The sequence below is a fragment of the Marmota monax genome, unplaced genomic scaffold (genome assembly GCF_021218885.2).
Source record: "Marmota monax isolate L192 unplaced genomic scaffold, Marmota_monax_Labrador192_F-V1.1 WCK01_AAM20220418_F8-fsc00008, whole genome shotgun sequence".
Lineage (NCBI taxonomy): Eukaryota > Metazoa > Chordata > Mammalia > Rodentia > Sciuridae > Marmota > Marmota monax.
Window position 1 is genome coordinate 28,931,413 of NW_026694432.1, and position 12,146 is coordinate 28,943,558.

Genomic DNA, 12,146 nt, shown 5'->3' on the forward strand with positions numbered 1-12,146 from the left:
GATTTAGAAACTTTACATTAAAAATACGTGTTAATGCTTCCCTCCCGCCCCTTCCTCCCAGTCTGGACTAGTTCTGGGTCTGAGGCAGCTCATAGTCCTGAGCTCTTCCATGTCTGTCCCAGCAGGGCCACTGGAGGCACCTGGGCCGCGCCCACCCCGCGATGCTCAAGAAGCCTCACCCGTTTTCCCCCACTGTGCACCCTTCCCCATGTCACCACGCAGGACCCAGGCCTTCCGCCAGGAGGCCGAGGCTGTGGACCAGGGAGGGCGGCCTGTCCTCCAGCGCCTGTCATGTTCCAAGCTGTTTGCAACCACTGCCGCGGGGACGGCGACAGCCCCACAGAGACGGGGACGGTGGCGCCCTAACACGTGTGGTCTCGTCAGAATGACCCTGGGGAGCCGGAGGCTTTGCACCCCACCCGGGGCCGAGGATATGCAGCTCCGCGGGTTGGCGACTCCCTGGAGCATGGCAGCCAGGAGGTGGGGCCTGCTTGACCCCAGCCCTGCTCTTGGAGCATTGGGGTTATCTGAAGTCACGGTGGGCACCTGCCGGCCACACTGCAAAAGGCTCTTGGGTGGCTGGTAACGGAGAGCAGACGTTCCAAGTTAAAAAAAAATGAAAGTGTCGAGTAGACGGTGGGAAAACCCGCAGTCCTTCCGGGTGCTCCTCCAGGTCCACGCAGCCTTCTGTAAACTGCTGTGAGGACGGCGGCCTCCACCCAGCAGGGCCTGTGACAGTGTCACTGCTGTGCCCGAGCAGCGCTGGGCCCAGTCTGTCCTGCCTCACCAGAGCCACCGTGCGGCGTTCAGAACGTCGGGGCTGGTTGATAAACTCGGCCACGAATGAAAATCAGATCATGTATGTTGCAATTACAGGACAGTGACAAACAGGTGGCACCCAGCCTTCCTCATCATTCTGCCACACTCCTTATCACCCACGCCCTTGACTTTGCCTGTCAACGTTGAAAACACGACACAACCAGGCTCCTTCCAGCCCCGCGGGTGACATATAACCAGAAACTGGCCACCGCGGGAAGCTCACACCTTACAAGCCAGGCAGAGTCACAAATCGGGGCTTGATCACTCGCACCAAAGAAGTGGGCGGGGAAGACGGGAAGACAGAGCCATGTGTCGCAGCCTGACCATGAGGAACAGCGCCAACACCGAGGCCGACACCGAAGCTCCTCATCTGACGCAGCAGAGTCTCTCCTGTCCCCAAGGGACACGTGAGGTCCCAACACGCCCCTTCTCGGTTCACTTTTGTCTCTCTCATAAGCGTGAGCAAACATACCCCGACCATTAATGCTTTCAGTGGTCACCCTGCGCTGGCAATGGTTCAGCAAAGACCAAGAGAAACGTCCTGCGAGAACCGCCGGCTGCGTGGAGTCCCAGGAGAGTGGCGTGAGGTAGGACTGTAAAGAGTGCACTGTGCGGCATCTATAGCAGCGAACTTTTACCAGAAATTCTATATTTTCCACCTTTTCTATTGGTGCATTATAGTTGTGCATATCGAGGGGATCTGTTGTCACGTATTTGCACGATAAAGATAGTTGGCCAACATCACTCTCAGCCCTCCCCTGCCCACCCCTTGGTCGCTTTCCTCTCCTGGTCTCCCTTGATTTTCATGACCCACCCCACCTTCCTTTTCCGTTTTCCTCTCTAGCCTCTGCATATGCAGGGAAACATGACCCTCCACCTGCTGAGCTCGACTTAGAAATGCATGATTTCATTTTCTTTATGGATGATACAGCTCCACGGTGGGTACGGGCTGTGGAGCACCACCGGGATGCTGCTTGAGTGGCCTTGTACTGAGCCGGGGGGGTGTGGGGGACTCCCTTCTCCCCTTGGGGACGATCCCGGCATTCCCGTGTATAGACTGCCCAAGGCGTGGGGTCTCTTCCTCTCTGCCCACGGGACAGCTCTCCTGGCTCCAGAGTTGGGCGTGACCCACTGGGACAGTTAGCCCAGCCCCTACCTTATTTGGTAAAGAACATCCTTGGAAAGCCCTTGAAGTCCCCAGTGTGGAGTCGGAGCCAAGCGTGGCTCTTGCTCCCCTCCTTCCAGGGTGGAAGCTCCACCCTGAAGTCGTGGAGCCGTCCCGCCCTCGCTTTTCAAAATTATTTTCTGTGTCGTGTGGTTTTTTTGCCGCCTTTTTTCTTAGCTGAACTTCACAGCCAGCCCACTCCACGCACAGGAACCCCTGATTCCATTGCCCACGCGGGACCTGAGCGAGAATGTACCACGTTCTTGACCCATTTGTCCGCTGATGGAGCCCAGGGCTGGCTCATGGTTTGGCTGCTGTGAACGTGGGCTGCAGGGATCACTGTGCTGCGTGGCTTCGGTTCCTGTGGATAAACACCGAGGAGCCGCATGGCTGGGTGGCGTGTGGCCCCTGGCCAGCCTCTGGGGAACCTACACACTCGTGTCCGTGGTGGCTGTGCTGACTCACGGTCCCCACCAAGCAGCAGACCTTTGCTCTTTACGACACCTCACTTTTCAGAGAGCTGTTGGTCACACATTTGCCAGCAGATGGCTGAGCACCCAGCTCCATGCCTGCTACACACTACAGGTGTTCGCTGACCCAACTGGACCAGCCATGGGCAGACAAGAGTGTCAGGGAAATGTCCTTCAGCTGATTCTGGGCGAGAGCAGGGGAAATACACCATGATGCAGAAATTAAGGAAATGCTAAAGTAAAAAAAAAAAGTGGGCAGTGACCCCAGGCCCACCCACCACGCGTGGTAGAGTGATCACAGCTCACCTCGTGGAGGAGAGCTACTGTGCTGCGGCCCCATACCAACACGTGGGTGGGGTGGCTTTCCCAGCCGGCTTCCATCTAGTGACAACAGCCAGGACCTACAAGACCATCTTCCAGGTCCCTGCAGGCAAGGTATCGGTGACCTGCAGGGACACTACAAGATTATACGGTAGAAACTGTAATACCTCGAATCCACACTGTGAGACAGGAAGACACACAGATGACATGAAGAAACGGGAAGAAAGTGCCTGAAATAAGCCACACTGATACAATAGTAGATCCACTGACAGCACAGGAGCTGGAATGTCAGGGAAGGAGAGCAGAAGGTACATGATTAAAATGATGTGCGAAGCCAAGAATGAATTGAGAGAGCAAGTACAGGCCACAATGAGATGAGAGAGGACATACAGGTAGCAAAGGATTACTTCAAGAAAGAGAGAGACGCTGGAAAAAAACCCAAACAAACAAATCCTTGAAATGAAAGAAACAATAAACCAAATAAAAAATTCAATAGAAAGCATCAAGAACAGACTAGATCACTTGGAAGACAGAACGTCAGGCAATGGAGACAAAATATGTATCTTGAAAACAAAGTTGGCCACACAGTGAAGATGGTCAGAAACCATGAACAGAACCTCCAAAGAATTACGGGATGATATGACAAGACCAAATTAAGAATTATTGGGATAAAGAGAGGCACAGAGATACAAACCAAAGAAATGCACAATTTCTTCAATGAAATGATATCAGAAAATGTCCCAAACATGAAGAATGAATTTAAAAATTGAACACAAGAGTCTTACAGGACACCAAATATGCAAAATTACAGCAGACCCACACCAAGGCACATTATCCCGAAAACGCCTAGTCTACAGAATAGGGAGAGAATTTTAAAAGCCGCAAGAGAAGAGCTTCAGGTTACACATAGGGAGAAACCCATTAGGAGCTCAGCGGATTTCTCAGCCAGGAGATCCTGGAGCAGCACACACCAAGCTCTGAAAGAACAAAGGGTGGCGATGTGTTAGAGGGTCATACGGTGGCCAAGGCTGGGACAATCTGAGCCACAGATGAGTGACAAAGTGGTGGGTCATGATTCGAAGTATAAAATGAGTGCACAGGAACCGCGGTGGTGGGAACGTGGTTGGGTAGAGGCATCCCCGGGGCGGAGACGCTTCCTTGTGGAACCTGCCGAGCACAACACCACTCTCTCCAGCAAGGGGAGCTCGTGCCCTCCCTGAGGCTGTGCAACACCCAGAGACCACGGAGAAACCTGGTGACCCGGCCCAGCGTCACCATCACCGGGAAAGTGGTGCTGACGGGTGTCTGGATATCGCGGGCTGGCAGGACGCTTGGCCTCTGCCGCATGTGTTCTGAAGGCCACGACCCCAGGTGAAGCAGAGACAGACACAGACACAGATGGGGCATGTTCTCAGGTCACCTGGCCAGTAGGCAGGGCCACCAAGGAGAGGAGAACCAAGGGAAGACTCGACCCAGGGGACGAGGTGACTGAGCAACGTGGGCCCGGGGTGGCGTGGCTCCTGAAGTGTGGTGACACTGACGGGCCCGTGCTGTATGTGTGTGTGTGTGTGTGCGGACACTGACCGACCCATGCTGTATGTGTGTGTGTGTGTGCGCGCGCGGACACTGACCGACCCATGCCGTGGTCCAGGACAGACGTTAAGATGTGGCCGTGGAAGCTGCGGGAGGTCTGCACCACTTCCTGTGCCATCATTACAGCTCCCTGTAAATCCAAATTCTGCCCCCCCCTCCAAACAAACAAACAAACAAACAAACAACAAAAAAAAACATTACTTTTAAAAAAGGCTTTGAGTTCCCAGGATAAAATAAATAGTGGAGAATCCCTGAGCAGTGGCAGACCAGCTCACTCAGGGGGAGACCTGGGGGCCCACCGCAGCCCCTGCTGTCTTAGCTTTGCCAGACTTGTCTGTAACTACCAGCTGAAGGGACCTAAGGGGACATGGAAGGTAGGCAGTGGAGGGTGGGGGATCCCTCCACCCCAGGAAGGGCGCATGAGCCACGCTTGGGTGTCAGTGATCGGTTCTTGATCTCAACCAAATCAGTGAAGAAGCTGGCTTTCTCTAGAACTGTGTTGGAGCTACTGCTGTGTACCTTGCCACAGGTGAGCCGAGAGTCTGCCACAGACTGTGAAGCTAACAGAGGGGAAGGGACAGATATCTGATCGTCATTTGAATCCAGCCAGGCCTGAAGCCCTTACGCTTATGACTCCCTACCTTTTCATGTGTTTATGTATCTTTTGCTTAGGCTAGTTTGAGTTAGGGTTTTGAAATGTGCCAACAATGAAATTTTCTGGATAGTATGATTATTGTGATTTTAGCACAAGCCTGAATATGTCATCAGAATCAAAGTTGCTATTACATAGGTTCTGACATGTTCAGATGAAGCCCATCACGCTGTGATTGAGATTTACCTTTAAATCAGATTTACCTTTAACCTTATAAAAGTAAAACAGTGGCCCAGAGAAGTGATCTAAGACCAAGGAACCAGTCACAAGACAGGCAGTGAGACATTAAATAGAGAAGCAGAACAAACAAACAGTTCTCTAGCTGCAGTCGACTGCAGAGTGTAAACTCTGTTTTTCCGCTTCAAAAGTTACACCAGGGAAAACATCCCAAAGTCTTAAAAGAAAACTTTGCACTTTAAGAAACAGGTAAAAGTTAGGACATACGCGTGTGATTGTTGTCTGTTAATGTCTGGCATATCTTTCGGCTGTATCAATGTCATTGTTCTATTGCTCTCTGTACAAGCCCATCTCTATGCCTGTGTGTAGACTGGGATCCATATTTCCAAGCTCTGTGTTCGAGAGGTGATGAAACAATTGTTCACATCCGTTTCTTCTTATTCCTTAGCTAACTGGGTTAGCTGTGAGGGCCCAGCTCCTGGCAAACACAGGGCCCAGTCTTCATTCCTTCTTCCTCCTGATCCCCCCCACCACCACCTTTTTTTTTTTTTCTTTTGCTTCTTCCAGAAACTGAATAAATGGAGGCGGGTGTTCCGGGTGGAGGTCGCATTCTCCTGGAGGCAGCAGGTGGTGGCTGCGCACGGGGCACCACGGATCTCTGGCTGCCCTGACGGTGGACCAGGAAAGCCAACCTGGTCCACGCTGAAGTGGACGGCTTGGCGGTTTTCCAATGACGCCTTTTTTATGAAGACAGTTAAGGACCTAGATTTGGTCCACGGCTGTCAGTTCACCCTCCGCAGGTGAAGAGGACGGGATTGAGCCTTTTACAGATACGGTCCAGCTCCTCCTTTGCCCATTCCCTCTGGGTGACCCTGACCATGTGTAAGGTAACGGCAGCTGCTTCTTACTTTGTGAGGACGGATGGGGTGGCGCCTAGCGAGCTCAGGGTGCGTCCTGGTGCCCAGGAACTGCTCGTGACACACAGCCACCAGGCAGCTGCGTCCTCCAGGAAGAAACAGGAAGGGACAGGCGGTGGCCTGCCGCGGGGCTGCGGTAATGGGGGTGATTCCTGGTAAATGGGGGCGAGGGGGGAAGCCAGAGCCCACGCTGCCTTTTCCTCCCTCCTTGGTGGCCCTGTTTTCACCCACTAAGTCGTCCCCAGCAGCAGGGGAAGCCGCAGGCCGCCTGGGGCTGCAGGGAGCACTGTGGCCTGAGCGCCCACGGCCCTGGGATCTCTGCGCTCCTGGGAAACCCTCCTAGACTGGGACTCGTGAGATCTGTCCCTTGATCTCCATTCTGGCCGTCACCGACAGACACATCACCTTGGGAAAGTGTGGCACCTCTTTGGGACTTAGCTTACCTGGGATGGGACGGTCCCAATGGCCTCTGCAAGAATTCTGAAGGAGGAAAGGACACCTTTGACAACTGTGTAGAAACCGGAAACTGAAACTCAGGTCGTACTGGAAGGTGAACTTGGCCCATCAAAGCCCTCACTTTTGACCGTGTCCTTCCCCAAGAAGCAGAGAGCAGCAGGGACTGCTGGCCAGTGGGGGCAGGATGCCGGGGGTCGCCAGAGTGAAGGACGCTTCCAGAAGTCACCAGGGAGTCTGGCTGGACAGGGCAGAGCCGGCCAGGGGAAGTCCAGACACGGGAGCTGACCCCTCAGTCAGGGTCAGCCCAGAGCCCACTCCCGGGTCAGGCTGGAGGAGCTGTCCATGGGGAGAGGAAAGCAGGTCGCCTCTTCCTGAGCCAGCTCTATGTGTCCTGGGTTCCTCTCTCTCTTGTGTGGTTCCATTTAGATTTGTCACATTTCAGAACAAACACAAAATTCCTGTGTTCTGGTGAGTGTTTCCTTGGCCCGCTGCTGTGGAGGACAGGATGGCTGGTGACAGGGGAGCCCTGGCTCACAGCTCCCTTCCTGGGCCCCTGACACACAGAGACACACAAACAGACAACACACACACACAGAGACACAAAGACCACACACACACAGCACAGATACACATACATAGACACACAGACACAGACACACATAGACAACACACATATACAGACACACAGACACACACATAGACACACAGACACAGACACACACACAGACACAGAGAGAGACAACACAGACACACACAGACACACGTATACACACAGAGACAGACACAAGAGACAATACAGACCCACAGACACACAGAGACAATATAAACACACAGACACATAGACACACACAGAGACACAGACACACACACAGACACAGACACACAAACAACACAGACACATAGACAAGCACACACACACACAGACACACAACAACAAGAAGCAGCAACAACCACCGTGGCAGCCGCCCCTGACCGGCTTTGTTTCAGTCTCCTGATTTGTGGGCGGAAACTGTCACTCAGTGGCTGCTCCAGGCCTGGCTGGGGCCTGCGGGCCATGTCCTGCACAACCCCAGGGCGCTGTCTGCCTAGACCACAGCGTGAGTGGAGACCATGGAGGCCCACGTGGTGAGGGACTACGATGGTGGCGAGAGCGGGGACTTGGATTCTCGCGGAGCTTCCTGGTGCCCATGTGCTTTGACAGCCAAGAGCTCGTCCTGATTCTCCATCCTGTGTGTCCTCCCATGGGTTTGTCACTTGCAAATGCACCTGGTAGCTGAGGAGGTCTCAGAAGGAGGCATGGTCACTTGGTCACTGGCTGAACAATTTGCATACAGCGCCCCACTGAATTCCACAGGAACCCGGGTGGCGGCAACTATTAGATCCAGCTGCACAGAGTGGAGAGTGTGGCTTTGAGGAGTGAGGCACCTTGCCTTGACCTTGACCCCGTAGCTGTTGAGAGCAGGGATGGGGCTAGACGGGGCCGCTGGACTTGGTCTGCAGGACAGCTGCCCTGTTGCTGCTATATGGTTGCAAACACTCAGGTCCCTAACTTCTCCCCGACTCCTGCTCCCTAAAAACAAGCCTGTCACCACCTCTCTGGGTCACAGCACCAAGCCTGGAGTAGCGACCTTTCCCCTGGGAACGCTTTGTCAGGAAAAGAACAGTTGCCCTTGTGATATTAGGACCGCTGTCTTCCAGAGAAGGAGTTCTGGAAAACTCCACCTGGGGAGAGAGCGCCCTCTCCTGGCCCAAAAGACGGATGGGAACAGGAGTGAGCGGGCGTCCAGCTGGCTCTGGATTTCTCAGGAAAAACGGACCCAAAATATTTGATGAGAGTCACTCTCCAACATGTACTTACAGATAAACAGCCCACAGGCAGGGTCACCAGGCCAGCGGGACAGAATCCACAGGGGTGGCAGCCGGCACGGGACCCCCTTCAGCCAGAACCTAGGGAGGCTCCCAGGGGGACAGGTCCCGCCCGAGGCCAGCCACACGGTGCCTAGAGATTCATAGAGGCAGGAAGCAGAGCGCGCTGCCTGGGCTGGGCGAGGGCCAAGGCGCCTCACTCTTCCACGGGGACAGTTTGGGATCTACAAGATGAAGCAGGGCAGCGGTGGAGATGGGCACCTCATGCCACCAACGTCCTCACGTAAGCATGGCGAGGTGGCAGACCTCGTGCTGCGTGGATCCCACCCCAGCTTCAGAAGGGAAAAGATCAGAACCGGACGGACACAGGTGAGTGCTGGAGGTTTCTCTGGGGGTGGGTGATGGAATCGTGCTGGAAACAGACCCTGCAATGGCGGCCGGCTCATCGATTCACTAGAGTTTGCAAGGTGCACATCTGAAATGGGGGACGTGTGTGTGTCACACCACGTGAGCTTCAGAGAAGCCACGGGAGCCCGCCGGGGAGCCACAGGCCTGTTTGAGGCTATGTGGCTTGCTGTTTGGTGTGGTGATGGCCACGGGTCAAAACCCGCCAAGTCAGGCACTTTACCCACAGGCAGCTGGATACGCCAGTCACCCCGCAGCAAAGCTGGGTCTTTAAAAGGCAGCACAGCCTGGTGGTGGCACATGCCTGCAATCCCAGTGGCCCAGGAGGCTGCGGCAGAAGGATTGCGACAGCAAGGCGCTAAGCAGCTCAGTGAGACCCTGTCTCTTAATAAAACGCAAAATAGGGTTGAGGATGGCGCTCAGTGGTCGAGTGCCTCTGAATTTGATCCCTGGTACAAAAAAAAAAAAAAAAAATGTAGCCCAGTGTCGCACGGTAATGGGTTTCTCCTAGTTCATCAGACAACGCCCCTTCTGATGGGCACTGAGGTCTCAGATTTTATGCTACTATAAGTAATATTCCAATAAATATTTTCGTAAGATAAGAAAAAACACATATATTGATTGTATGTCCTCTCCTCTCTGCCTGGCAAGTCACAAAAATCAGAATTTCCTAAGGAGGGGGCCCAGGAACCTATGATTTTACTGGAAATTTCTGAAAAATTCTTGTAATCAGACTCATTAAGGAAACACTGCCTCAGACTTCACAGACTTGGATCAGAAATTCCATTTTCTTTCATCCCTAAAAGAGCCCACAAACGCTACATACAAAATATTCTGTATTGGCTTCCCTTCTGTTGGGGCACAGCGGCTCTCCAAGGAGCTGGTGAGCATGCAGCTTCCAGGAGTGCTGTGGGGCTGTTAGCTGGAGCACAAATAAGTAAATGAGGAGGTATGAATAAATTAAATATGGGTGTCCAGTTCAAACTGAGTCTCTGTAAAAACCGAATACATTTTTAGCATAAGCATATCCCATGCCATATTGGGGACATACGTATAACTAAAACTATTTTTTTAATATAAACTAAGATTTAACTAGGTGTCCTGCATTTTTTTCTGGCAAACCCTAAGCATGAGTCCTCGGGCCTGGGGGAGCTCAGAGATCTGCACTGCTGCTCTGCCATCACGTGGTTCTGACATGGGGGACCTAAGTGGCCTCCTGAGAACGCTGATCAGGACAGCACCCTCTGGGTCGGGAGGCCTCGCAGTGCTGCCAGAGGACCCAGAGCTTTCCCTGAGCAAACGTGTTAGCGTTGGTGCCAGGGGAAGGAGAGAGCAGGAGCGGCCTGTCCCAGGTTCCAAAGCCCAGGGGGAGCCCGGTGGTGGGGTCCTGGTCAGGCGCCTGCGGGTCGCGGAGGGCGATCCCTGGGGCCAGCTTTCACAGGGCTCTGGGAGACCCCAGCCCCAGGCCGCTGGCTGGAGTCTCTACATTTATTATTGCTGGTCTTGTCCTAGGAAGGGTCTAAGCCTTGGGGGTCTCAGTCCCTGCAGCGGAGTTGGGGTGGGAGTGAGGCCAACACCCACCTCCCGGGACCAGACGACGGGTGCCACCGAGGCGCCGCAGGCTGTGAGTTTCACAATCGTAACGGGGGTTCATTGGACCTTCAGGTGAGCCCAGGGCGGTCACGGCCCCACCCTGTGGATGCCAAGACGGCCGTCCAGGGTCCCGGGCTGCTCAGGAGCCCGCAGGGAGCGGGGTGGCAGGGCGGGGATCCGCGGCCAAGGCCGTGACCTCGCCGGCCCCTGCGCGCCTCCCTGGTGAGCCCCGGGCTCCTGGTGACCAGATTTTATGGGTTGATTTCACTTGAGACCCAGATCTGGTCCCTGAGCCCGGGCGCGTTTCTGCCGGGCCCGACAGTGGCTGTCGTGTTCCCAGCTGGGACGCGGAGTTTCACGAAGGCCACACCCCACCATATGGGGGCGCTGCTCCCCCAGACCCGCGGCCGGGGCTTTTGCAGCCGGCGGTGCGCAGCCTGCAAAGAGGGGCGCCCTCCGCAGAGCTGCACCCTGGGCTGTCCCAACGGCAGGCGACACGGCAGGACGCGGCGAGCTCGGCACATCGTCCCCTGCAGCGCACTGCTGGGCACCTCGTGCTGACCCTGCCCCGTCATGGCTCGGCATGTCCTCCCGGGCACCCTGTCCCCCTGGCACAGCTGGGCACCCTGACCCCCTGCCCCGACGTGGCTCGGCATCCCGCCTGCAGCGGCCTGGGCTCACCTGGGGTGGATTCTCAATGACCAGCTCGTAGGTCAGTCCCGCGGACCCAAATCTCAGGATGTCCCCGGGGATGAGCTTCACAGCCACGTTCTGGATGTGACACTCGTTGACGAACGTGCCGTTGCGGGAATTGAAGTCCTGAAGAACGAAACTGCCCTCTTCCTCGTTGAACTCAATGAGCGCGTGGTGGTTGTCGATGTCTGCCCACTGAAAGCAGAGACGGACAGTGGTCGTAGGAACAAAAATGCATGGCCCTGGTGCGCACTGTAGGCCAAAATGTGTCACCCAAGTCACTGTGGATTGTCACCACATTGTTTTATTTATTTTTTTGGTACTGGGCACTGAATCCTGGGCCTGGCACATGCTAAGCAAGTACTCTACATGGAGCTACACCCTCCGCTCACAATCCTCATTGTTAAAGGATGCTGAGGATCAGAGAGGGTAAGTGATTTTCCTAAGGCCACATAGCTAGAGTGTGTTGGAGCTGGGATGTGCTCTCTGACTGCAGACCTGGGGACAGGCACCAAGTTGTTGGGTGGAGAGTCAGAAAAATGTTTGGCCAGGGAGGTGGCCATTCCTGTTCCTGTTCCCTTGACTCTGCAGCGGCCGGTGTAGGGTGGGAGGGAAAGGCTGGGCAGGAGACAGAAACCGCCTGGACACAAACCACAAAGGCCAGTGGCGAGTGAGAGCTGTCCAGCCAGGTCCATGGAGAGGGTACACGTAGCTGAGGGGGTATTGCTGTTCATTATTTTGTTCATTCAAAAAATAACATTTCTTATTGCAGAAAATGAGAAATAGAGAAAAGCAGTAAAAGGATATTAAAATCTCTTGTAATCCCATCCCCCAGAGGCAGCCGCTGTTAATACTGTGGCTCACATCCTTCTGGGTTTTTTTCTATGTTGACATTCTTTTAAAATTAAAACAAAATCAATCACTTAACACATACAACTGCCTTTTAAAACTCGACATGCAATGAAGCATTTTCCCATGTGATTAGTTTTTCCCATTGCATCTTAGAAGCTACTCAGAGT

At 54.2% G+C, this 12,146-nt stretch overlaps 1 protein-coding gene and 1 long non-coding RNA gene across 10 annotated transcripts in view; one reads left to right on the forward strand and one right to left on the reverse strand.

Annotated features, from left to right (window-relative positions):
• The window catches only part of Fhad1 (forkhead associated phosphopeptide binding domain 1), a 117,742-nt gene that overhangs the window by 85,674 nt on the left and 19,922 nt on the right, over positions 1-12,146 (reverse strand). For all 9 annotated transcript variants that reach the window (XM_046469263.2, XM_046469261.2, XM_046469262.2 and 6 more), the window contains one exon: positions 11,116-11,322. In XM_046469263.2, the coding sequence (XP_046325219.1) occupies positions 11,116-11,322 (207 nt within the window). The remainder of the gene's footprint in view (positions 1-11,115; positions 11,323-12,146) is intronic.
• On the forward strand, positions 5,323-7,033 carry LOC124110141 (uncharacterized). The gene is made up of 2 exons (XR_006857184.1): positions 5,323-5,446; positions 5,765-7,033. It is a non-coding gene; the product is annotated as an uncharacterized LOC124110141 (long non-coding RNA).